Source organism: Lonchura striata, chromosome 14 (genome assembly GCF_046129695.1).
Source record: "Lonchura striata isolate bLonStr1 chromosome 14, bLonStr1.mat, whole genome shotgun sequence".
Taxonomy (NCBI): Eukaryota; Metazoa; Chordata; class Aves; order Passeriformes; family Estrildidae; genus Lonchura; species Lonchura striata.
In genome coordinates, this window is record NC_134616.1 from 17,334,214 (window position 1) to 17,361,594 (window position 27,381).

At 43.0% G+C, this 27,381-nt stretch overlaps 1 protein-coding gene across 1 annotated transcript; it reads left to right on the forward strand.

Moving 5' to 3' along the window:
- Positions 1 to 93: 93 nt before the first annotated feature.
- On the forward strand, positions 94 to 26,764 carry ATP7A (ATPase copper transporting alpha). The gene is made up of 23 exons (XM_021525265.3): positions 94 to 549; positions 5,248 to 5,777; positions 8,231 to 8,720; positions 9,480 to 10,211; positions 10,967 to 11,173; positions 12,110 to 12,273; positions 12,904 to 13,065; positions 13,694 to 13,770; positions 13,957 to 14,182; positions 15,117 to 15,350; positions 15,521 to 15,612; positions 16,008 to 16,135; positions 16,294 to 16,448; positions 16,743 to 16,877; positions 18,025 to 18,219; positions 19,222 to 19,404; positions 19,701 to 19,914; positions 20,551 to 20,697; positions 21,096 to 21,238; positions 21,550 to 21,753; positions 22,278 to 22,395; positions 23,348 to 23,450; positions 23,804 to 26,764. The coding sequence occupies exons 2-23, from the start codon at positions 5,670 to 5,672 to the stop codon at positions 24,078 to 24,080; spliced, it is 4,494 nt and encodes a 1,497-aa protein (XP_021380940.2). The 5' UTR covers positions 94 to 549; positions 5,248 to 5,669; the 3' UTR covers positions 24,081 to 26,764.
- The last annotated feature ends 617 nt before the right edge of the window (positions 26,765 to 27,381 follow it).

The window sequence follows — 27,381 nt, forward strand, 5'->3', positions numbered from 1 at the left end:
TCTTCCGTGCTCCGGGACTGCCCCCGGGCCGCTGCCGCCGTGTCCCGGCGGGGAGGGGGTGCGCGGGCGGCGGTGCCGGGCTGCCCCAGACGGGAGGGGAGGCTCGGGGCCCCCAAACCGGGCTCTGTCCGGCCCCTCGGAGAGTCCGGTGCGTGAGGGTGCCCGCAACCCGGGGGGTGAAGCCCCGGGGCACCCCCAAAGCGCCTCGGCGGCATCTCCGTGTCCCGGAGCAGCCCCGGAGCCGGCACGGCAATTCCCGGGGCTTTGGCGGGGCCCGGAGCCCGGCTCCGCTGCCGGGGCATCCACGTTTCGGGTCTTGGCACTCGCTTGGAAAAGTCCCTCTTGTGCTGCCATCAGTGACCAGAGAAAGTCTCGGAGCTCATGAGTCACTGACCTGCTGTTCCAATTCTGAGCTGCTCGGCTTGTCCCTCTGAAACTCCTTACTTAGTGTTTATTCTTATGTCACCTTATGCCACCTTATGATGTCAGCACTCTGTGCACAAACACCTTTTTCTAATTAAAAGTTTAGTGTGGGTATTCTAGAAAAGGGTAAGTAGTTGTTGATGAGGCTTTGGAGTGAATTCTCTCAAAAATGGGCAAGAACAACACAACAGTTTCCTCCCTCTGTCCATGTTCTGGAAATTGTATGTAAGTAGTGTAAAATTAAAATCTTAAAATCCTTCGTGCAGCCATCAAAGGTCGAGTTTCTGTACTTAAATGCTTGTTGTATTGTGTGGATATAAATAGGCAAAGATTTGGTAGTGTGGGACTTTATGTGCATGATAATGCCCTGTGTGAGCACAAATCCAGTTTGATTAGAAATTAATAATTATAATGTATTTTCTTAGTAGAGAAAAGACCTGGAGCTTTTTTCCTTCCCAGCTGGCAAAGCAGGGAAGCAAAAGCTGACATTAAATGTAATTTGCTGTCTTACTCTTCTTATTTTTACTATATGATGCATTCCATCTTGTTGCTGAGTACTTTGAGACTAAACTTAAGATTGAGGAGCTCCCATTGACCTTGGTAGGTTTGCATAACAAGGCGTTATAAATTATATTCCACTCAAAATATTTCCTATGATTCTTCCAAGGAAACATTTGTGTTCTCCAAAAATCTGACTTCAGGCAGTTGTGGAAGGCCAAGAACGAGTTAAAGGATTTACTAAGTATTTGTCTCAAGTACTGTAAAACTGATTAGAAGTGAAGCAGAGTGCTTGCAGTGTGTGCTTTTTTCTTCCCTATGCAGTTGATACAGAAATAAATTCCTTGAGAGCAATTTCCATGCTCCGCTGACCAAGCAAGGCTTGTTAAAGTCTTGAGCAACATGAATTACAACCTATTTGAAGTGTCACGTAGCTGGGACATTTATTGCAGATGTACAGTTTCTCTCTCAATGATTAAGCCTCATCTCCCCATGGGCCTATCATACATATCTCCTACCTCGTCACACTTTCCAGTGGCTCTGTTTGCCCATGAACCCTATAAAACCTCCTGCTTCCCTGTTGGACTCATCTCCTGTAGTGCTTTTCAAGCCCAAGGGTGAGATGATGCAGCTTTTTCCCTTTCCTGCCCTTTGCTCTTTTTCATAGGTCCTTGCAGACACTGAGGTACAGGCACCTTTTTTCCATTTAATGTAAAAAGTAATTCAGCTTTCTTCTGCCTTAAATAAAGAAACTAAGCAACACTTGGCCATTTAGAGATTTAATAAAATCCAGAGGCTGTAATTAAACCTGCAAGATTCTTTTGCTGGCATTTGTGTGGTATTTGTCAAGCTGTGACCTCTTTTAACTTCAGCAGCTATAAATTCAAGGTAATTATAAACTGGTGAAAACTGGAGCTGTACAGGTAACCAGGAACATCTGTCTTCCCTAGTTGTAGCCCTACTGATCCTAAAACTGGCACAAAGTGGTGTGTGGGGTACAGAGCTTTGCTGCCCTGTGATGCCTGGGTGTGCTCAGATGGTAGAAGCACCAAATTGCCTTTTTAGGGTTAAATGGGATTCTTGAGTTGTAACTTCCTCTTTGCATTGCTCATTTTATAATTTTTTTTGATAGTGTGGACTCAATGAATTACTTAACTTTCACTTCATTGAGCCTTATTTCTTCAGATATTTTACTTACAGTGACTGGTGTTAGCATATCAAAAAACTATTTAGAGAGATGAATGAGTGTCTTAGTCACCTTGTGCTTGATCACTATTGAATTTTCCTTTCCATAGGGAGAAATATCTGATGGAACTAGAAATCATCTCTTTCTATTGCTTCATTTACTTCCTAGAAGCACTAACTGACTTTCTTCAAGAAAATGGAACTAAATACAGAGCTGGTAACTCCTAAAGGGAACTGCCATTTCTTTATGTTGTCAAATCCTGAAATTCTTTCATAATTGATGGTGAAGGTGTTTTATAGATGGAGCAATGTACTGGCTAAGAGTAAAAGTATTATTTTTTTCTCTAAAACCTGTGTAATCCTTAATTTAGCATCTCAGGTCTTTTCAGGACCTCAGCTGCAAGTCTTTTCTCTATAAGAAAATGTATTGTAATTAAAAGGATGTGTCCGTGCTAACTTGCACAAACCATTGATGTGGAATATGTGGATTGCTGCAGATATTTTGACTTCTAAGTCTGTTTTGTTGGGAAAATGTTAACCCAAGCGAGGAGAATTAGGATTACATTGTTAGTATTTTTCTACCTTTTGTGTGCATCTAATCCTAATTCATTGGTGCAACAGGTATTTTCAGTCTGCTTAGTTATGGACTTCAGAAGGAAATATGACAAATATTTAATTCAAGTTCCAGCCAAATTCTTTGTACCTTGAACCACTTGTAAGGGAGGTAGAGCATCAGAAATGAAATGAATATGACAAGGTAGAATACAACCTGAGATTACATTTAAATTTAACTGGTTGTCCTGGGAATTTTGCAAGAGGAGGAAAAAAGGATTTATCTATTTCAGAGTCATTGTGTACAACCCTGTGTGTCATTCTGAGAACAAGATCTCTTTGAAGCTTCAGGAGCACAGGAAATCCAGACAGTTTGGCTTTTGAAAATTTCAGCACGGTTGTGCAGAAAACAGTGATTAAGAAACAGCTCATTAACAGTTCAGTGTTAATAATATGTGACTGATTGACGAGACCAGTTCTGCTCATTAGATTTCAACATGTCTCACCTTTTAGAGAACAACCTGGGTTTTTTTTTTTCTAAATTAGTATAGAAGCTGTTAGCAACCTGTAACAAAGCAAATAAAAATCCACATTGTTTGTCTTGCCCACCAGCAGGGAGCTGTGAGTGATGCTCATGTCAAAGAGATCTGGGTCATTCTTAATGGAAGGCCAGAGAGCAAAACAAAGAGCCAGTTTGGTCCAACAGATAAATTGTAGTGATGGAAGTTCTGGTTTCAGTCCTAGTACCTCAGGGTCTTGAAGGGTAAAAAAGGAAGAATAAATTTAATTTTTTTTTTCTTACACCTTTATAGTTTTTGTTTCAATTTCGGCTTCTTCCAGGAAAGGGTTTTCTCTGCTGTGTTTATGAATGAGCTACAGAGGGCAAGAAAACAGTCTGAGAAAATGGAGGAAACACTTTGTCCATACAAACTGTAATAATAATAGATGTGAAAAGAAGTTTAATGTTATTTTTACATATTTAAACAGTTGGGTTTTGAATGCATTGGGCATTTTGTAGCAGTGCTGCTGGTTACTGTAATCACTGCTAATTGTTTGACAGACAACCTTCAACATTGTATCCTGGTTTTGTAAAAATGGATGTTATTGTACTTGCAGCTCGAGTCTCTTAAACCAAAGCTCAGGAAGGCAGGCAGGAGCTCAGCAGGTTTTCCCTGTACCCCAGCTCTCCTCCAAAGCAGCATCTTGCCAACCTTTGATTATTTTAGACATCAGCTCACAGCCAAAGTGTGCTTTTACTTTACTTTTGTTTTCAGAGTACAGTAACAGGGCAGTTCAAGTTGGTCATGTACCTGAAATGTTTCTAAATGCACGTGTCCAAACCTTACTGGAGGGCAGATTGGTTCTGTCTGGGATGTCTGGCTTTAGTCCCTTGTGTTCACAAGTTCTCTGCAAGTCGAGTGCTTTTTGCAACTTGATTTGCATTTCAGGCTCTGGGATATTGGTGTGTCCCTGACTGGGGTTACAGTGCTGTCCTTGTCTGGGTGTGGACTGGGCATTCCTTGGGGACGAGCTGGGGGCACAGAGGATCACATGTCAATAGGATGACAGCACTGCAAGTGTTTTCTTGGGTAACTCAGTGGTTTTTAAAGTATTTTATTCCTCTGAGTGTGCAGATCAGCCTGAGAAAGGAGCTGCTGTGTGAAATACTTTCTTGTTGGTTGATAATTCTTGTGATAGTTCTGCATTTCTGTAATGTGTGGGTATTCACACACAAATACTGAGTGTTTCCAATAACTCAGCTCTTGTAAGAGCAGGGAAGAAGTGAGATCTGTAGTAACTCCTCAGGAAGAGTTGTCTTATTTCTGTTCTTAGCAGGGATGAGATGTATTTAATCTATTGGAAAAGTCAGTATTCCCAGTTTTATACTTCTTTCACTGCTTGTTAATTAAGTTCAACATTTAATTTTGTGCATCAGGGAGGTAAACCTGTTTCAATGGTGAAACTTTCTTGTATTGTTACATGGTTTGTGGCACGTCTCAAAGTGAAAGCAGAGCCCTTCAGGCCTTCTGTAACAGGGAACAGTCTGGAAATGTCACCATGGAGCAGGAAAAATTTATTTTACTAAACATCAATGTAATTGAGTTTTCCAAGATAAGTCCTCAGGGTAAGAAAACAAGTTAAGCTTGTGCTTCACTTCAGCTCCTCAGTTACTCATCAGATTTTACTGCTGCTTCCATTGCTGCCAAACATTAACTGGTCACTGACCTCTCTGTCAGTAAAACCTTGCATTACTTTTTTCAACATATTAACAGAAGATCTGGAGATTTTCTTCTTGTCCCCTCTTTCCCCCTCAGTCATTTAACAGTTTATGCATTGGGCAAAAGAGTCCTTTCCATTAGCTGTTATTCTACAAATTTCACTTAGGTTCAGTAAATCTTTTTTTCCTGGGCTTGTTTTTATGAGCAAAAACAGTAATTAAACTCTTCAGAGGAGTAGAAATGAGACCCTTCTGAATGAAAGCTTAATTTGCTTCCTGGGCTAAGTTCAGTATCACTTGTTTTTGCAAACAGAGAGAGAGAGATGTGGAAAAGCAGAGTTACCAGCTGATGTGCCATCCTCTTGTTTCAGCGTTCCAAGAACTGCTGTCCCTCTCTCCTGCTTCCCCCTATAATTTAATATCTCACACCAATGAACCACAGCTTGCTGGATGTAATTAAATGATCTCCAGTGTATCCCAGATTGAGCAATAGAAGTCTGAACACTTTCCTGTTTTGAGAATTCATGGGAATAAATACGTGGAGTTTCCATTCTGTTGGTGTGTGCTCAGGTTTTGACATCTACCAGAGTTGAAGGAGGTCCTCTGTTAAACCCTGGAATTCCAGAATGGTTTGGACTGGGGGGGACCTGGAAGCTCCTCTCACTCCAAGCCCTGCCACGGGGACTCCTTCCACTGCATCTGTTTTATTTCAATCTCTGTGAAATTCTGTAGGAACTGATGTCCTGATTGGTTTTAGCCACCAGCAATGAGCAGACTTGAGTAGAAATTCACCATGGAAGCAAAATCTGTGGCCATCGTCGTGGAGGGGATGACCTGCAGCTCCTGTGTCCAGAGCATTGAGCAGCACCTTGGGAAGATGAATGGCATCCACAACATTAAAGTAAGAGACTGTAGCACTGCTTCTAACAAAGGTTTGGGTGGGAAACCATGAAAAATTGGGCTCTGAGAGAGGAAAATAACATTTATTCTGAATGTTTCTTGGCAGGCTGATGTTGGAGGTGCATTGGTGTATTTCTGGTAAATAAGAGAAAAGCAGGTGCTGGCTTCACTGCAGAGGGAGTTAAGTCACTGTTGCTCTTAATTGATTTTCTGCTTTACAATTAACTCAGTATTGTGAAGTAATGGGGGAAAAAGAGGCAAGAACTGGGTTTGTCCTAATTCAGGCTTTCTTTGCCTGACTTAGTTTTAACTTTTTTCTTAGCTCAGAGGAGAGAGCAACATTGTTAGTCTTTCTTCTGTCATGGGCAAAATGTTGGACTGTAGACGGATGATCATCCTTGCAGAATTCATAATTTTACAAAGTTTTAATAATGGAAGTAATTTAAAAGCTGGTAGATTCCTATGGATTTTGTAACCCAGCCTGTGGTAAAAAGAACTGTTCTAAGCACAGAAAATTGAGAAGTTTATTTATTTAGTATCTGTGTTCTTAAACCATCCTCTTATATTCTCTAGTTGTTGACTTTACTCCAAAGAAAATAATATCTTCCTGGTTTTATCAACAGTCAACATCTGTTTTATGGGGAAATCTTAGGAGAACACTTCCTTTCCCAGAACTTGGCACAATTTTCATTTGGGGTGTGTGTGATCATTGTCTGGAGCTGGTTTTGCAGGACCCACTGCCATGCACTTCCCCTGCAGCTCAGGTGCTGCACAGCTCTGAGCAGTTCCCTGTGGCCTGGAATAGGTGTTTGTGTACAAAAAATTTGGTGAAAAGCAGCAAAATTTACAAGACAGATAATTTTTCATCTTCCTTCAGCCATAGAGGAGCTTTAATGTGAGTCTGTGCTGTGACAGCAGAGCCCTGGAGCTCTGAACTGCCCCCTGTGTATGGCCAGATAAATCACTGGGTATCTGCAAGCATGAACCTAGCTAAAGGCTAAAAGCAGCCTGTAAAATAATCCCCCCAAACAATCCAATTTCAGAATCTTCTCTTTCTCCTTCTTCTAGCAAAAAATGTCATTTTGTCAGCCTTGTGATTCCTGAGAATACACAGGTGACTTTGGATAGGACAGGGAGATTTATACAAAGTGTATGAAGTGTATATGCATGCCCAGTGTCCTTTACATAAGGAATGAAGTAGGTTTTTAAAAGAACAGTATTAAGGCTTTTGTATTTAGGTTATTATGTAAATATCTTATCCCAAAGCTGAATGCTATTTCAAAAGATACATTGCAAAACCTTAGTCTGAGTAGAGCAGGACTCTTTAAGAAACTTTTAAGAGGTCATATTCAGTAATTATCTTTTTTTGCAGCATCAGACCTTCAATCTAGGCAGATCAGTTGATTCAGAAAATTCTCTGGGAATAATAAAACAGGGTTTTGTGCAGTGATTATGAATTAGGTCAGCAAGGGGCATGAATGTTAGATGACTAATACAGACAAACAGCTGCTTTTAGGTTATTCTGCAATGAAACCCATAAATGTCTATGTTGCTAATTCTGCTAAGGCCCATAATTGGGACAGAAATGAGGAAAGGTGGTTCTTAAAACGATTTAACTGATATAATTTAATCATGGCTGTGGTCTTTAGGTTGTACCTTTGCCCAGAGGAAAGACAGAATTGAATTGATAATGTATTGGGCCTCTGGCAGGCATTGCTTTTTCCTTTTGGAAACTGCAGTTATTGTGTTTGATGTATCATCTGTTGGGAGCAAATTAAATTGAGGCTATGTGTACCATCAGATGGGAAAGGTTATTACCAAATGAGGATGTCTCTGGATTACCAAAATGTACAGAGAGGAAAAACAGCTTCTTGAATGTTTGTCACGCATCAAGTGTCTAAAGTGAGTTTTGGTGAAGTCTGATGCAGGTTTTTGCTCACAGCAAGTTACCAGCCTGTGCCTCCATTGCCTGGAAATGCTGGCCTCCTTTCACTGCTGCTTAAAGCTGTGGCTTTTTTCAGAGAGTGTTTTCTTCCATCCTTGTAGCCAGGGGGCAGTTACTCTGAACTGCATTAGAATTACTGCTAACTGATTCAAATTTCTTCTGTGGGCTGTTTTGCTCCAGGGGTTGAATTGGGTTAGTCATCCTCATTGAGGTGAATTTGGCTCTGGAAGTTTCATTAGGTGCCTTGGTGCTGTCTGGGTGTTGCAAGTGGAAGTGGCCAGACAGACTGGTAAAGGATGGTGGGGCTGGGACCTGTTCTCTCCAGCCCTGTTGTTGCACAGGAGAGCAGGAGTTACTCACTGTGCCTTTGCTCTTTGAGGTGAGCAGTGAAAGTTGTACTGGACAAGTATTGCTAATCTCTGCAAGTCAGAGCAGTCTCTAGTCTGGTGCAGTGTCAGCTTCCAGCTCTGTGTTGCAGTTTGCTCAATTGCTTTGTTTGTCCCCTCGAGGTCTCTCTGGAGGACAAGAACGCCCTCGTCATCTACGACTCCAAGCTGCAAACCCCAGTGACTCTGCAGGAAGCCATCTGTGACATGGGATTTGATGCTACCCTGGCTGATTCAAACCCACAACCTGTTCTACCCGACACAGTTTTCCTCACCCTCCCTGCCCAGTCAGCCCTAACGCCCAAGCAGATCTGTGCCACGCTGCTGAGCAACAAAGGGATCCTGGATGTGAAAGTGTCCTCTGATCAAAGAACTGCAGTGGTGACTTTCATCCCTTCCATCACCAATGGCAGGCACATTACCCAGATGGTCCCAGGAGCAGATTTGAGCATCTCTGTGCCAGAGGTAACACCTGGAACGTGGGAGGATTCCAGCTGGTCCCAGGCGAGCAGCGCTGTGCTGCGCCTGAAAGTCGATGGGATGACCTGTCACTCCTGCACCAGCACCATCGAGGGGAAGCTTGGCAAACTGCAGGGAGTTCAGAGGATTAGAGGTAAAACCTTAGTGTGCTTTTATGGAAATTGAGGCTGGCAAATCGCCACGAATTCAACAGATGAGAGGTACAACCTTAGTGAGTTCTTATGTAAATTGAAGTTGGCCATGCTGTTTGTCCTCTGATGGAGTTGCAGGTTTTAGATGAGATAGCTGAGTGTGACAGTGACTCTTTGTGGGACTGGGTATTTTATTATGGTTTTAATGTGGACTAGAAATGAAGAAAGGAGCCCACATTGTGGGAAGAATGTGGCTGTTACATGGGTGATGGTGTTCAGTGCTTGTTTTGTATTTGGTAGGCAGCCTGGAGTAGTTGTGTTCCATAAATTTATTACCAGTTATAGAAATCCCAAATAACAGATACCTTTCTAAAATTGTAATTAATAATAGTTCATATTTTCTGTCCAATTAAAAATCTAAAAGGCAAGAGCAGCTTACTGATATAGTTAGCTTTTGGATAAATGTATTGCTGTAGACCCCAAAACAAGGATAAATTCAGTAAGAAGTAGTGATGCCATTTGTGAAAATCCTGGGGAAAGAGCAAAAATTTGAGGAGGAGTTGAAAATTGTTGTAGTATCAGACAAAAACTGGTTGAAGAACTAAGTTGCTTGATCTTTACCAAACCAATGAAATCTCCTTTCTGTTGCAGTTACATTTCTGACCCTTTAAAGTGTTGCTGGAAAGCTTTGACAAGATCCTGTGATGTGGTTGTTATGCTTAGGGCAGTGATACACATTTATTTTATTGATTAATTTCCAGTGTCCCTGGACAATAAGGAAGCTGTTGTTGTCTACCAGCCTCCTCTAATCACAGCAGAAGAAATAAAACAGCAAATTGAAGCTGCAGGTTTCACAGCAGCCTTCAAAAAGCAGCCTAGACCCCTGAAGCTCAGTGGCATTGACCTGGAGAGGCTGAGGAATGCTCAGCCCAGAATCTCTGAGGCATCACAGAGGGAAAACTCCAGTGGGACTGGCACAAAGACAGTTGTGTTCAGAGTTGAGGGGATGCACTGCAATTCCTGTGTCCTCAACATCCAGAGCACCGTGTCGGCGCTGCCGGCAGTGGCGAGTGTCGTGGTTTCTTTAGAGAACAAATCTGCTGCTATAAACTACAACCCAAGCTTAATTAGCCTAGAGAAGCTGAGGAAAGCTGTGGAAAATGTGTCTCCAGAGAGGTTCAGAGTCAGCCTTCCTGAGGAGCCTGAGAGCCTGGCACTTTTCCCCATGCTGGCATCTCCACTGAAATCTCACCCTCCTTCCAAGGATCCCAGCCAGCCCCTCACTCAAGTTGTTGTGATCAATATTGAGGGTATGACTTGCAGCTCCTGTGTGCAGTCCATCGAGGGGGTGCTGTCCCAGAAGGCAGGTGTGAAATCTGTTCATGTCTCTCTCCCAAATGGAACTGGAACTATAGAATATGACCCACTGCAAACAAGCCCAGAAGACCTGAGGTCCTCAATAGAGGATATGGGATTTGATGCATCTTTTCCAGGTAATGACATGTGAAACTTTTAAATTTACAAGGATTGTGCAGTTTTGTTCAGGATTTGGTACCCCTCAAGATGAAATTTTACAGCTGACATACACTTTGTGCTTGCCAAGAGAAGCTTTATCTCTTCACTGCAGATGAGATCATTAAATATAATGTGCACATCCTTTAATACATCAGATTGATTCAAATGATTGAGGTGTCTGGCAATATAAATATGTCAGATAAATGCTACTTTATGCCAATAGCTGCAGAAGTGGTTGGGTGCTCACATTTAATCCTTTTCACCCTGTTCCTGCGAAAACACAGCATCCCCTGAATTGCTGTAAGGAGCCTGTAGTTCCAGAGTCCCTCTCTAAGGTTAAAAACATTGGTTTAGCTTATGGAACATGCACTTGCTTGCAAGTTTAGCTTTGTGCTCCAGGTAAAGTCAATAAAACTGTGTGTAAAACTAAGGTTGCAACACAGAGGTTTTGCTTCCAGCTACAGGAGAAGACAAAGGATGTGCAACAGAACAAAGACAATGAGGAAAGGCAAAAGGAAAAATAGTAGCAAACCAGTAAGTTATTCAGTGGCCCACCTTTGTCTTGTTTTCTTTTGCTGACGCTGATCCACAGAGGGGTGGGTGGGTCAGACTGACAAGGTGTGTGCAACCACAGTTTCCATTTTCAATCCCAGTGAACAGCAGTGTGTCACAGCAGCTCATCCCTCCCTGCGCTGGCTGCTCACACTGTCACAATCTGCCTTCTCCTTTGCAGCGAAGGCAGAGCTCCCTGTGGCCAAAGCTCAGCCCTGCCCTGAAGTACAGCTAGATTCTCACAAGCCTGAACAACCCTCCAAAGTGCCACCAGCCCACCTTGGCAGGCAGGAGAGCAAGACCATCTCCAAGTGCTACGTGCAGGTCACAGGAATGACGTGTGCCTCGTGTGTGGCCAACATCGAGAGGAACCTGAGAAGGGAGGATGGTGAGATGGGTGTCAGTGGGGTCTGTTACATTTCCAAGCACTTGTTTGGAGAATCCTTCTGGCTTTTGCAGTGTTTTTAAGGGGTGGGTTGTCAGGACAGGTGTTCCTCCTCCCCTCTGGCCCATAGGATGGGAGCAGGGACATCCTTGCTGCTTTATGGCTGTGCTGCAAAGGCAGCAGCTGAGTGCTCCAGAGAATATTGGGACCAAAGAGGGGATCCTTTGGAAGGTAAAACAGTCCTTTCCTTCTGGAGGGAGGTTCCCAGGTGTGCAGCTGAAAGGCAGAAGCAGATGTGTGCTTTAGGGAGCTGAGAGAAGGGACAGTGTGAGGGGATTAAAGGGACACAGGTTAATTTTAGCTCTGCGAGTCAGGGCACTGGTGTCTGTGATTATATTTGCAGGAACAAACGGCTGCATGACTGTGATGTAACAGAGTCATTAATGCAGACTGTGTTTAATTATTGTAATGAAGATGGATGGTTTTCAGTCAGTCTGGATTTTAATTTTCTTCATCCTAGAAAATGGATGAATCTAAATCCTCTCAGTGCCCAGTAGGATTGCACTATTAGATCTGCCCTTTCTCATACAGGTTCTCCTGAAAAAAAACTTCCAGAAATGGTAAATGCAGATCAGAGAAATAGGCAGCCCTGTAGCTTAGAATAATTTCTTTTAAGGAAAAATAGATTTTTTTTTCATATAGTATGGATAAAATGTTTGTAATTAGACTGTTAAAGGCATGCTGCTTATGTGAGGTGATGCTTTCATCTGTCACACCTGCACTGGGGTGCTGGTATACCTTCCAAACATGAGGCTATATCTCTTTATATACAACAAGGAAGCTTTCCCAATTTCAATAAATTGTGTTGTGCCCTCATGTTACAATAAATGCAGGATGTTTCCTAAGCCTGATCTGCCACTCACACATTTTGTTTCCTAGGAATCCACTCGATCCTCGTTGCCCTCATGGCAGGGAAGGCAGAAGTGAGGTACAACCCTGCTGTCATTCACCCTGCAGCTATTGCAGAGCTCATTCGGGAGCTGGGCTTCGGAGCCACCGTGATGGAAAACTGTGGGGAAGGAGATGGCATTCTGGAACTTGTAGTAAGCTGCCCACTAAACCCAGCCACCTTCAGCTTTTATTGCTTTTATCTGTTGGATGTGCCTGTGTTAGTGTCCAGTTCCTATAGTTTAATAGTGTAGTAGAGGTTAATTTATAAAAAATGTAGTGTAAGGATACATCAGGTATGTATCACTGATTTTATCATGTCCTGCAAACTGTGCTGGCTTACTACTACTACACTGAAAATGCAGAGAAATATTCCTGTATTTTTGTTTGCTCTTCCTGTTGCTAGAATTTACTCTTTTTTTTTTTTTCTTTACTTTTTGAAGCTGAGTGTAGTGCAATGTCCCCCAGCTCTGAGACTGAACATCCAACAGAGCTTTATCAGGGCTTAATTACCTTGTCCCTGTGCTCTGCTTCCTCTAGAAGGGTTGGAGGGGGCTCTGAGCAACGTGATTTTGTGGGAAGCATCCCTGGCCATGGCAGAGGTTGTAACTGTATGGTCTTTAAGGTCCCTTCCAGCCCAAATTATTTTTTGATTCTGCAGTGCTCACACCCCAGATCAAAGCAATAAATAATGCAGCATAGTCCCAGTGGCTTTTCCTACTTGCTAAGGTGCATTTGCCAGGTAACATGTGCTTTGCCAACAAGAAGGAACTTTTATTTTCCAGGTGAGGGGGATGACCTGTGCCTCCTGTGTGCACAAGATAGAATCCACCCTCATGAAGACCAGTGGTGTCTTGTACTGCTCTGTAGCTCTTGCAACCAACAAAGCCCACATCAAATATGACCCTGAAGCCATTGGTCCTCGAGATGTCATACAAGTGATAAAGGTGAGTTTCATGTAGGCACCAAGTCTCCTAAAATATCCGTGTTCTTGCAAGAGTTACACACCCCAGAAATAGAAGGAAAGGCTGTTTAAGCAAAAAACAAATAGGTATCTTCCATCTTCTTTCATCTTAGTGCAGGTTTCAGCAGCTAATTTGTGTATTTAAAAATGCTCTGTCACAAGTTTGCCTAAGTTTTTATAAATAAATACTGGGAAAGCAAGGCCATGGTAGACTTGCAGATACTAGGCATAGGGTTGTAGAAAAATCAAGAATGTTTATTTAAAAATAAAGTATGATTGCAGGTGAGAGGTGAAATAAGTTTCTCAGCCTTCTCCTTCAGTTTCTCAGTTTCTGTGCTTTAGGAACAACCATTTTGGAAAGCCACATTTTAGAATACTCTTTTGTTCCAGAAAGGTTAATTTCTACATCAGATTGCCTTCCTCTTCTTGAAAAGTAACTAAATAGTAGTAACAGACAACAGTAACTGAATAGTAATGTTTTATATCAGAAATGTTAATAAAGTTAATCAAAGGTTAAACTGGCACCATCAGTAGTTGGGCATTAATTGAGCACAAAGTGCTTTTGAGAACTGACTGTTCCCTTTTTTATTATTGTGCTTTTTTCCCCTTAGGACTTAGGTTTTACTACTTCCTTAGTCAAAAAGGATAGATCTGCCAGTCATCTGGATCACAAACAGGAGATCAGGCAGTAAGTATTCCTGAACATACTAAGATTCCATAAACATCTTTGATTTTTCTTTGTTACTCAACCATCAGTTTATTATTTTTTTTCTGTAACTGCAGACTTACTACTTAAAATCTTCTCCAGCACTTAGCACTTGACTGCAATACAAGTGTTTTTTTTCCTTTTTTTTTTTTTTTTTTTTAATCTGAGGTGGAAAAGGTCTTTTGTGGTGAGCCTGGTTTTCTGTATCCCTGTGATGGGGCTGATGATTTACATGATGGTGATGGACAGCCAGCTCTCGCAGGCTCACGCACATCACAACATGAGCAGTGAGGAGATGGAGGCCCTCCACTCCTCCATGGTCCTGGAATACCAGCTCCTACCAGGATTGTCAGTCATGAATTTCCTGTCATTTTTGCTCTGTGTCCCTGTACAGGTGAGTGGGGTTATGCCAACTGGGCTTAAGTGCTCAGATTGGAAGATGATGAAGAAATTAAATTTGAAAAGTATGAATGCAATTGTGCTGCTGCAAAATGCTTTTGAGGATCTTATATGCTTCTGCTATTACCAAAATAATGGGTGCTGGGGACTCCCAGGGGCAGGCCAGGCTTCTTTTTTCTGCCTCTGTCAGGGTTGGGATTGAAGGCACTTGAGATGGTGTTTTGCATTCAGACTCAGGTGTTGATTATTTCTTATCTATGTTACAGTCTCACAGCGTGTGTTCTGCAGTTCTTCACTAACAAGGCACAAAAATGGCTAACAATCATTTGTTACAAGGTCATTTAAGGCTAAACTATCCATTTAAGAAATGACACCTAAGTTATTTTCACTGTTAACCCAATAACTAATCACCTGAAGTCTGCAATGTAGACTTTCCTGTCTAATTACAAAATGCTTCCCAAACCTATTAAGAAGAAGGAAGAAGGTGGTGAAGAAAAAGGACCAGCCACTGCTATAAAACCTCCATCTTGCCCATATATATTGCTATATTCTAAAACCTTAAACTCTAAGTTTTCTACCTTGTGATATTGCACACTTCTAATCAAACTACGCATCCATAATCTCAGTGCTATCAGTCAATTTTGGGAGCCTTCTCTAAGGCCTCAGGTCAAATATAAAATGTTTTTGTGGGTCTGTACCCTTCAGCATAGAAAGTTTAAAATTCTCAGCGTCCAGAGCTCCAACAGCTGTACACCTGAGGCAGCTCCTGAATCCCACTGGGAGGGCACTGGGAATAGCTGAGAGTGCTGTAGGAAGACCACAGCCCTGGCTAGAGCTGGGATTTTGTTCAGGGAAAGGGGCAAACGCCACAAATAAGCTGGAAGAGCTGCTGCTGTGTGTTAGAGACATTGTGTGAAATGCCATTGCAGGTGTTTGGGGGGTGGCACTTCTACATCCAGGCCTCCCGAGCACTGAGGCACAACACGGCCAACATGGACGTGCTCGTGGTGCTGGCAACATCCATTGCCTTCCTCTACTCCTTCATCATCCTCCTGGTGGCAATGGCTGAGAGGGCCAGAGTGAACCCTGTCACCTTCTTCGACACGCCCCCGATGCTGTTCGTGTTCATCTCGCTGGGCCGCTGGCTGGAGCACGTGGCAAAGGTGAGGAAAGCAGAGACCAGGGCACTGAGGAGCGCTCCAGAACCTTGCCAAAGCATCTCATGCAAAAGCTTTGCTGGGTTCTTTTAACCTTCTGTCTTGTAAAATCATCTTTAATAACTGAACCATTTTTAAATGGTATAGTCAGAAAAATATGAAAATTATTATTCTAGGGTAAAACCTCAGAAGCACTGGCAAGACTAATTTCATTACAAGCTACTGAAGCTACTATTGTTACCTTGGGCCCTGATAACGTTCTTTTAAGGTATCTTGCTTTATCATTTGCTTTTTCTATTGTTCCTTTTTTGTTGTTAATATGCTTAGTTCACAGACAAATTTTACCATTCTATAGAACTATGAAGCAAATAACTTCAGATTTACTGGCAGATAAAAATAAAAAAATGCAGAATTAACACTCTGCTTTGGTTTATTGGTGATTTTTTTTTTCTCCTGTGATAAGACAATTAGTGGATTTTCTGAACTGGAAAGTAAATAAAATTATGATAAAATTGGCCATTTCAAAGAGCACTATGATTTCCTTGTGATCATTTTTGTATGCACTAATGCCATCCAGTGGGGTTGTGCTTTGTGTGTAGTGCCAGCTCCTTAGCTTGGGTCCCTCCAGTTCTAGTCTCTTGTAAAACCTTTGCACCGTTGCAGTGAGGAGCAAGTGGATGTGGAGCTGGTTCAGCGAGGGGACATTGTCAGAGTGGTCCCAGGAGGCAAATTCCCAGTGGATGGCCGTGTCATTGAAGGACACTCCATGGTGGACGAGTCTCTCATCACAGGTCAGCATTTGCTTTTTCCAAGTGTAGAAATCTTTTTCTTTAAGCAAATCTCCAGAGGGGAAGTCGAGGCTGTTGTCCTCCCCCCTTGTCAGGAGCTGGCAGCTGTCCCAAAGGTGCCTTTTTCAGCAGTGTTGTGTCTCTTGCTGCCCTTTTCTCAGGGGAGGCCATGCCTGTGACCAAAAAGCCTGGCAATACAGTTATTGCAGGCTCCATCAATCAGAACGGGTCCCTGCTCATCTCGGCCACCCACGTGGGAGCTGACACCACTCTGTCCCAGATTGTTAAACTCGTGGAGGAGGCCCAGACCTCCAAGGTAGAGTATCATCCACTTCAACACTTGAGGTTTGCTGTCTCATGCAGGCACCAGCACACCAAATCACTGCAGGGCTGGCTGAGACTGCTTGCATTTGAATTGCAACTGCATAATGAAGGATCTTGCTGAATAAGGACTCTGATCCTGTCTACTGAGCCAAGTCTCATCTCTTATTAAGTAAATCTGTAATTATGAAGTGTAGCAAGCCAAGTGTGCTGCAAGCAGCTGTGATTCTTCTCTTCTGTGCCTTCAGACACAAACATGATGGTGCTAAGTGATGTTTCTCCTTCCCAGGCTCCCATCCAGCAATTTGCAGACAAACTTAGTGGCTACTTTGTTCCTTTTATTGTGGCTGTCTCTGTGGTTACCCTTTTTGCCTGGATTATAATTGGGTTTGTGGATTTTGAAATAGTGGAAAAATACTTTCTGGTAAGTAAATCTCCTTAACACCTTTTGAAATATTTAATAAACAGCCTTACAATTCTATTAGACTGCAGTTGTTCCCTTTCTGTTTTACCCTTGTAGGCAATTATTGCACTTGTTACTACATTTTTTTATATTATGTATTTTTTATATTGTATCATTCTGCATTTATACTTGAAAAGAATCCACAGTAATTAATCAAGTCTTGTAAGTTAGGATTTAAAAAAAACGTTAATTAAAAGAAATATTAAACATCAGTTTCCTACCATCCATCCCTCCTCCAGGGAAAAAGAAGTCTCGAATTATGTATGTAGCTCTGTGTAAATTCATCTTGGCAATCAGTGGAATTTGTCTTTGTTACAAATTCCAGAGGAGGGTCAGGATCCGAGCTTGGACTTAAGCATTGCTTAGATCACAGGGTTTCTTGTTTCAAAACTATTTCTGATTAGAATTTCTGAGTTTCCAGGAAAGCCATTTTCATATATGCCTTTTTTTTTTTCCTGTTAACTGTATCTATCTTTGATCTAGCATATTTTATTACAGTATATAATTAAAGAGTTGTATCAGACAGTGTCTTGTTAGGAAAATGTCCTATAAATAAACAGTTGAGGGGAATTCACCCCAGCTCCAACACCTCAACTAAAACCTGGCATCCAGTGCCACATGAAATCTGTTTTTAAAAACATCCAGGGATGGTGACTCCTACAACCTCACCGGGCAGGACATTCCAGAACTTTGTCACTATTTCTGGGAAAAACTTTTCCTAATATCCAACCTGTATTTCTCTTGAGACTGTGTCCTCTGGTTCTGTCAGTGCTGCCTGGAGAAAGAGCCCAACCCCACCTGGCCACAGCCACCTTTCAGGAGCTGTAGAGTGATGAGGTCACCCCCGAGTCTCCTTTTCTCCAGGATTAACACCCCCAGCGCCAGTGGGTAGATGCAGCTATCAGTACAGTATAGAGCACAATTAGGCTAATTAATCATTAATTTAATGATTCATCTTAGGTTTTGCCTACTTTGCTTGTGCTTTACTTCAGTATTAATACCCAGCAGACAGGTTAGCGGATGTTTCCAACCTCCAAGACAATGCGTAGCCAAATGTGTTGCTCCTGTTGTTTGATTTCTTCCCTGACCGACTCCCCTCCGTGCCCAGGGCTACAACAAGAGCATTTCAGCAGCAGAGGTGATCGTGCGCTTCGCCTTCCAGGCCTCCATCACCGTGCTGTGCATCGCCTGTCCCTGCTCCCTGGGCCTGGCCACCCCCACCGCCGTCATGGTGGGCACCGGCGTGGGGGCCCAGAACGGCATCCTCATCAAGGGCGGGGAGCCCCTGGAGATGGCACACAAGGTGAGCGCTGCGGGTGCCCCAGGGGCTGCCAGCTCTTGGAACTCAACATGTCCCTCAGACGTTTTTGGAGGTTCCAGGTCAGAAGCATTTGGGACCCTGGCAGGCAGCTGGAAACAGCTGTGATTTTGGGTTTGAGCCATGGAATGATTTACCAACCTTGTAGGAAGAACAAAAGTCACAAAAGTTTAGATATTATAGGAGAAGTAGTCACCAAGTAGACGGCAGAATTTTTTTGTATTGTACAGGGGAGTTTTAATGCTTGTACAGTGGGGGTTTTAGTTTTGTACATGGGTGTCAGAGGTTTTAAGGTGGAGGGATTTTGGCCGGTCCTGTCCTTGCTCTTTCTTCTTTCTTCCTTACCTCCATGTTCTTGGTGATGTTGGCACTCACAGGTTGATTTAGAGTAGAAAATCACCATTTAATATAGGCAATAGGCACTGGGAAAAACTGTAACCATGTAACACGTAATGTACCATATAAAAGATAGAAAAGCACCATTTAATATAGGTAATAGGCATTGGGAAAAACTGTAACCATGTAACACGTAATGTACCATATAAAAGAGAGCAGCAGCCCTGGGTGGGAGAGAAGAAGCAGTTGGAGTCAGAGAGGATGTCAGGGTGTGTGTGTGCCTCTGCCTGAGCTGTGAGCAAACCACAGCAGCCCCAGGAGAAAATCTTTTAGATAACTTGCAATAAACTGCCTTGAGACCAAACAACAGAGACTGCTGAGCCTTTCTTTGGAAGCTCGGGTTGGAGGAGAAGTTTTTTCACCACACGGAGCCACCCCACAACCCTAGGGTGGTCTTCGACACCCAGCCTGGGGGTTTTGCCAGCTGTTGGGAGAAGCTGATGGAATGTCCTGGTGGGGCCTGTCCAGCTCAGGTTATTCTGTGTTAGGTCATCAGTCATGTTTGGGAGTTTCGTTCGAGTGCGTGCTTTTCCAAGGAATCTGCACCTCCATGCTCAGTTCATTGACTGAAATATTCCTGCTTTCCTGCAGGTGAAGGTGGTTGTGTTTGACAAAACAGGGACCATCACCCACGGCACTCCAGAGGTGATGCAGGTGAAGTTCCTGGTGGAGGGGAACCTCCTCCCTCGTCACAAAATGCTGGCAATTGTTGGGACAGCGGAGAGCAGCAGCGAGCACCCCCTGGGAGCAGCAATCACAAAGTACTGCAAAAAGGTGAGGGGCTCCCACACACAGCCTGCTCCCCCCTGTGCAAGAACCTCTCTGGCAGGAATTCCTCAATACCACAAGACTGTTTATGCAGATTAAGCAGTTGCTGTGTTTGATTGGAAAAGCTGAAAATTGTGGAGCCACATGAATCATACCATATTAGAGGCACCACTCAGACCTAGATTTTGATGATTATTTCCCTCCTCCTCTTTGTTTAACTGCACTTTATTTTGTGGGCTTTGTAATTGCATTGTGCTTTTATGTATTTAAAAACTTCATCAGTTTCCATCCTCTTTTTCTAGGAGCTGAACTCGGAAACCCTTGGTACATGTACAGATTTTCAGGTAGTTCCAGGCTGTGGCATTAGTTGCAAAGTCACCAATATTGAAGCATTACTCTACAGGAAAAACAGCATGGTTGAAGAAAACAATGTTAAAAATGTGACACTTGTGAAAATTGAGGAGAATACAGATGAATCAGTGCAGCCTGCTTTGATCATTGACACTGAACTACCAAGTAAGTTAATTCTGGGTTAGAGAATAAAATGGACAATTTTGCTTCTGTGTCTTTAGGATCCTTATGAATGAGGTCATTTATTTCCACCTTGGAGAACTGGGCTGACATCAAGGCATACATTAAATAGTTGCTCATTAGTTTATTTTGTGCTCACACATCACTCAGAACATTTAAGATAAATGCAATTTCAAGTAGCATGTTGAATATGGGACTGGAAAATCAGACAGGAGCTGTCTGTCAGCTCTCTATGACTTTACTTTGCTTCATCCCAAGTTACCATTTGCTAGCCAAAATTATGTGTATTTGCATAACTGGTTAGTTTTCACTCAAGAATAGCTCACTGTTAGGTCTTTCAACCCATTGGGCTGTTCATAGAAATCAGAAGCACTGGGAAGGTGACTTGGTCCTTTACTGCCCTTTGGCCCTCTGACAGGGGGTGACTCCCAAGGACTGAAGGAATGTTGGTGTCTCTCTTGCAAAGGTCACATGAAGAGATGGTAGGGCAGAAAGTATTGAGGAATTCTGTATTTCTGTTTGGATTCCTTGTAAGTGCTGTTGGGAGATCCTGGCTGGGATGAGCTGCAGGGGAGCTCCCTGGTTATCCACATGATGGTAGCATTGTGTTTTCTTCTTCAGCTACTGTGACCTCTCAGAAATACTCAGTTCTCATCGGGAACAGGGAGTGGATGACCAGGAATGGCCTCATGGTGAGGAATGAGGTGGACAAAGCCATGATGGAGCATGAGCGGAGAGGCCGCACGGCTGTCCTGGCAGCTGTGGATGGTGAGTTAAGAGCTGCTGCTGTATTCAGTTGGATTGCCACTAAATATCACATGAAACATCACATAAATAGAGATTAATAAGTAGTGATGTCATAGCAGCTACACCTGAAGCAGGGTAATGGGATGAAAAGAGATAATTAATCAGTTTACAGCACTTTCTTATGGGAAAGGCTCTTCCTGCATTTCTTAGCTGACAGGACAGTTGGGCATAATAATACAATGCAAAGAAAGCAAAAGGGGGAAAGGAGAGAAAAAAATTTTTTTATTGTGGTTGGACAGTCCATGTTCTATATTGCTTTAAGTCTTGGTGTCATGATACCTCTTATCATCCCACTTTTTTCTGTCAGTATGGACTGGTTCTGGAAATCTTTATTACCAACACTTTCTTTCTGTTTTCAGGAGTGCTCTGTGCCTTGATAGCTATTGCAGATACTGTGAAGCCAGAGGCTGAGCTGGCAGTGTACACTTTGAAGAGCATGGGGCTAGAAGTTGTCCTCATGACTGGTGACAACAGCAAAACAGCCCGGTCCATCGCCTCCCAGGTGGGCTGGTGTCCTGTGCCTGGGGCTGGAGCTGGTTTCAGCAGGAATGGTGGTGTGGCATGTTCATACTGCTGGTAGCTGCTCTGCTGTGAAAGATGGTCATTCTAAAAAATTTGGAATCAAGATCGCAAGAAATTTTTGAATGGAAGTAATGTCAGCTGTAAATTCAGAGCTGTTTTCATATCATCAGCTGAGTTTGCTCTTTAGCTCATGAGTGATAAAATGGGTTTCATTCTTCCTGGCCACATCATTCCAGGCAGGAGCTTTGACAGCTGCTGGAAAAGCTGTGTCCTCTCTCTCTCTCTGTTCAGGTTGGCATCACCAAAGTGTTTGCAGAGGTTCTCCCCTCGCACAAAGTGGCCAAAGTGAAGCAGCTCCAGGACGAAGGGAAGCGGGTGGCCATGGTTGGAGATGGGATCAATGATTCCCCTGCCCTGGCCATGGCCAATGTGGGAATTGCCATTGGCACGGGCACGGATGTGGCCATCGAGGCAGCTGATGTGGTTCTTATCAGGGTAAGACATCAGAATTAAGGGGAGCTGGTAGGAAGGATCAGAAATTCCAGGATGTTTTGGGTGATGCAGGGGTGCACAGTCTCCATCAGCTGGAGAACTGGAGCAGAGATTCTTCACTGTGTTTAGTGCAGTGATTATCCCATGAAGGAAACTTCCACATTTTCTGGGTACTGCACATTTGGGATAATTAAAGTTTGAGAGTGGCAAAGGAAGACAAAGTGCCCCATCCTTTGGCAAACATAAATTGCATTTGGGTAACTCACCATGGTACCTCCAGGGTTACAGGCACTTCTTCCTACACATCAGCAACTCCCTGGCAGACTGTGGGCAGTGTTTGGAGCTGTCCTGGGAGGTGCTGTGGACATTCCTTGGGTTATGATGGATTGGCACTGAGCAGAGCAGCCTCCAGAGGGCTCACTGTGATTAGCCTGTTTCATCCAGTGCACTGTAGTGAGCTGTAACAGGACTGTGAAGACACCACGTTTGTGCTTTCTGAGTGCTCCAATGAACATTTTAACTTGCAGGATGACCTGATGGATGTGGTAGCAAGCATAGATTTGTCCAGGAAAACTGTGAAGAGGATCCGGATCAACTTTGTCTTTGCTCTAATTTACAATCTCATTGGAGTTCCCATAGCTGCAGGTGTGTGAGTGCTGCCTGCACTAATTGGATTGGGCTCAGTGAGTAGAAGATTGCAGTGATTTACTGTTGTTTGGGAGAGTTTCCATTGTCTTTCTGGCTGTCAGTAAGGGCAGAGTTCTCTGCCTGGGGACGTTGTAGTGGAGTAGCCGTGATGATGCCTTAAGTATTAGCTTTTATATTTTTCATATTCTGTACTGTTTCAGTATGGAGTTCTGAGCTTCATGTTAAGTGTTGGTGAGCTCTCTTCACAGAGTGGCCAGACAAAACAATTCCTTCTCTAGCTGGGGACCGAGGACAACTGATATAAATTTCAGGCCCAAAAAGCATTAAGAATAGTGAATTGAAGGGAGAAAACCAAGAAGCATGGGACTGCATGGGCTAAAGCTGGAATTGCACAATTAACTCCAATATGTAAATGGAGCAGAACTTATAAAACTGAGAGCCCCCGTGAGCAGTCGGGGATTTTGGGACCATTTTGGTTCATCTTGGGTGTAGCCCTGGCTGGGCTCTGGTGCTGCCCAAAGAGGATACATTGAGGAGATTCTTTTAATCCCTGCTTTATTCTTTAGGTCTGTCCAGCCTCTGCTCTAGGTCAGCCTTCTCAAGGCATCAGTGAGCTGTCCTCCTCCCATGCTATGGCCACTATGGATGTGCTCAGCACATCAAAATAGCTTCAAGATAAAAGTTTTATTGAAAGAGCCTGATCCTGTGAACAAGCAGGTTTTTTTGCATGGTGGGCAGGACATACCACCTCTGAGTTTCAGGTTGAGGTTCTAGTTGAGATAAACCACAAATCCTTATGTGTTAAATATTGGTCATTTAAATTTAAAATCCCACTTACTAACAAATTAAAAAACAACTATAACTGGACAGTCCGTGTGAAGTTGTATCTATTAATATATGAATAATGCAGTGTTTCTGCTCTGAACTTGCTGCTGGTGTCATTTTCTAGGTGTCTTCCTGCCCATTGGTTTGGTTCTACAGCCCTGGATGGGATCTGCAGCCATGGCTGCCTCCTCAGTCTCTGTTGTGCTTTCTTCTTTGCTCTTGAAGATGTGAGTAGGAATAGTGTTGTGGTTTGTAATTTGGATTTGAAGCTCAGGTCTTTCATTTGGAGTCACAGAAAATAAGTGTGGCACTGTGAGAGATTTTGAAGGCTTTTGAAGAAGAGTTCACAGATCTGTGTTAAGGAGACAGTAGTGTTTAGAAATGTAATTTCTAATGGGAAGAGATGTACAAATCAGAAGTGCTCAGAATGGGAAATTCCTTAATGGCCTTTGTGAGTTTGTGAGAAATCTTGTTGGTCAAATTATAAATGCCTCTGACTTGTGCATAATCAATTTCTATCCATATTTCAGTGTACTTCAGCTTCAGAGGTAGTGACATATTTTGGTTTTCCCTTCCTTAGGTACCAGAAACCAAGTTCTGAGAAGCTGGAGTTCCGTGCCCGTGGCCAGCTGAGGCACAGGAGCCCGTCAGAGATCAGTGTCCACGTGGGGATCGATGAGAGCGGGGCTGGCTCCCCCAAGCTGAGCCTGATGGATCGAATCATCACCTACAGCCGAGCCTCCATCAACTCCCTGTTCTCAGACAAGCGCTCCGTCAACAGCATCGTCCTCACTGAGCCAGACAAGCATTCACTGCTCGTGGGGGACTTTGGGGGAGATGATGACACAACCTTATGAAAGACTCGCTCCTCCCACCCCACGAAGGCAAAACAAAAAAACCCTGAAGCAAAAAACACAACCAAAACAGCTCTTGTGAGGTCTGTGCATGTCCTGATCCTTGTTGGAGGTCTTCTGGATGCATTTCTTCTTCAGTGTAAGGTAGTTTTTGCAGTGACTTTCCAGGGTCTTTTGTGGTTTTTAATCTAGACTTACCAAAAATATCTGGTGCAGGGCTCTTGATGCTCACAAACAGGGTTTGTTCCCATTCCATGGAGCTTGCAGTATAGCATTTATTTTGGCAAATTGTCAAAATACAATTAAGGAAACTAAAGAAGCAGAAACTGATTTCCCAGCCTTATACCAAGCTATTTTGCGTATAGCGGAGTTCAGTACTGTGTTAAAAAATTGTGAATTTGCGTCTGCAAAATCCTGAAGGTTCTGTTTGCAGAGAGATGTGCCTTACTTCAGAGCCCTCTTGCTCCCATAGCCTGCCTTCTGCCAGAAATGGGTCCTCTCAAATGCCTTTTCTTGTTGTCAGCATCAGGTTCCAGCTTTTCACACTCCAGGCTTCAAATCACCTCCATGGGATCCAGATTCCGGCGTGGCAGAAAACGGGGAGGTTTGGGGCCATACCCAAGCTGAGCTCTGCACATCCTAACCCAGGACTCTCCTGCCCTGAGACTGTCTGCTTGAAGGTTGGGTTGGGAGGTTTGCTCATTCCCAACCTCTCCTAAGCCAAAAACTCCTGCAACACCTGAATGCAATATCAGTATGAGTTGGTTTTAGCCAAAGTGTTCAGCTTTAGGAAGGAGCAGTGCTCACCATCAGGATCTCTGGCACTCCTTCAATGAACCAGAGGTGTTTGTCACAGACTGCCTTTAAAAACTTTACAGTTCAGGCTTTGCTTGTAAAGCATCTGTATTCTAAGAATGGCCCAGCATTGGTTGATCCAAACCCCCTCTGCCTGGTGTGTGCAGATTCAGGCATCATTGAATTACGCTAGTTGTCATTTGTTGCTGAACTGCAGTATCAAAATGCAGCTCTTGATCATGAAATCATCAATATCAAAAATATCCTCAGTGAGAGAGATGCTCATCAGCAGTAGCTGGTTACCTCTTTGTTACTCACTGAACCTTGCTCTCCCTATCCCCTGCTGAGGCAGTTGTTGGAAGCAATTGCTGGGTTCAATAATGTTGAATTTCATTGTGAACTGCAGTCCATGATGTAAACGTGTATCTGTGTGCTTGTAGAGGAGAAATTCTCAGTTTGGTGAAGACAAAGAGATTCTCTTTAATGTTCTGCTTTTTAACTCAAAGCCTGATGTCAGGGCATAGATTGTGTATGTAAAAAGTCCTGAGTAAACAGCTCTTGCATTTGATCTGAGAGCCACCAGAAAAATCCCTTTGTGTGAGAGCAGAAGAGCTGTGCTGGGGGATGTGTTGTTAGGAAAGCAGAGTACCTGTATTGCAGTGAGGAGAGCAGTATCACGTGCTGCTGGTTCAAGGAAACAAAATATTTCTATAATATCTCTACATGAATATAGAATATTTTTATAAATTAGATGACACCTGTATGTAATATGTGGTGTAGTTACATGCTGAGATATATCACTGCACAGCCATTCCATGAGGTTTTGTTCTCATTTTGCAGCAGCAGAGCTGTTCTTACAAAGCAGATCGTTACCCAAAGCTGTTTGATCATGTTAGGATGGGTTTTAGTGCCTCACAATCATGCAAAGATTTCAGTTGTCTTGTTTACCCACCCTCCTTCTCTGTGTTCCTGGCACGGTTGTGCAGGTGCAAGGGAGATATTTACATATTTCTGTCTGTGCTGTGGGTGGTCTCAGCCACTCCTTCAGATGGGAGTTTCAGTGCTGGCTGGGGAGTGGATGGCTTGGAAATGCCACATCACCCTCCTACTGCAGGAAATGGGGAGGTAATTCAGGGTTGAATTCCTGGTTAGTAAATAAAGCAGTATAAACAGCTTGTTAAACAATTTCCAAATATATTTTTAGAGCACTTTGTCTTCAACCTTTCGTTGTCCAAATGCTGTGTAGGTTGAATGTTTATGGATTTACCTCCAACTTTTTCCCAACACAGGTGTTTTTCCTAGGCTTTATTGTTTTCTGTGAAACTCAGTGTTTCCAGGTACAGAAAAATAAGGCTCTTTTTCCAAAGCAGAACACTTAAAGAGGTGCAGGATGATTATCACAGAATGAGGAACAGCAGCTGCTGGCTGGGAGGGATGTGAGAGCAGCTTGTAGGGATAGTCAGAGGATCAGGCTCTGGGGAGAGTAAATAACTGAGCCCAAGGCAGGGTGGGGACAAGGTGGTTGTGATAAACTCAGATTTTTTGAAAGCAGGTTCTCTGTCCAGCACTCCCCAAGGGTGAGGTAATGACTTCTGTTTATCTTGTGATTAAAATATTACAAAAGGTGCTTTACGTTGAAGAACCAAAATCCCTGTTTGAATGTACAGTACTAGTGGAATCATGTGTGGGAGCTCAATGTTTTCCCAAATGTAAATGTTTTAATATGTAAATAGGTTGCTTTTGTTGAAGACAGTTTGGATTCAGAAATTTAAACTATCACTTGGAAACACTCAGTTACAAACAATAGTATATTACTCCTTTGTCTATTTTATTGTTTTCTCTGTCTAGCTATTTATAAACCTGTGCTCTATTTAATAAAAAAATACATCTGCTCCAGGCTTTAAAAGTTACTCTTTGAATCTTACCAAACTTACTTTTAAAAGTTTAAAACACTTGAAATTTTATACAAAAAAAAAAAAAAAGAAAATAATGTGAAGTTGCTGGAACACAATGGAAGCAAGAAAACACTTTTATTTATTAAAACCCGTGCTTATTTTTTTGCGTGTAGAACTTCCAACAAAATTAAACTGGAGAACTTTTGTTATTCAGTTTTAGGGATGAAGAATGGAGAAGTGAATTCTGGTTGGAATGGAGAAGTGAATTCTGGTTGGAATGTTAATGTAGGGCTGTTAGAGTTCTTTGCATCTCAGAACATGTTGTCTCATGTTTCCTATTCTTTTAAGACTGTGCCTCCATCATTCTAATGGGAGTTATAAGCTCTGTAATAAAGATGTAGCATCCAAAGGCTGTTTTAAAGCATGTTCTTTCATCTCCTTTAAATACGTGTAGCTGTCTCAGCAAAAGGCCAAGCATTGGGGTTTAGGTGTAGTTCCAGCTTTGCTTAAACACACCCTTGAGCAAACACTGAGCCTGTAGAGCAGGGGGCAAGTGGGGCTGGTGGAATTTGGGAAATTGTGGAATAATCTTGTCTAGGAGCATTCCTGTGTTA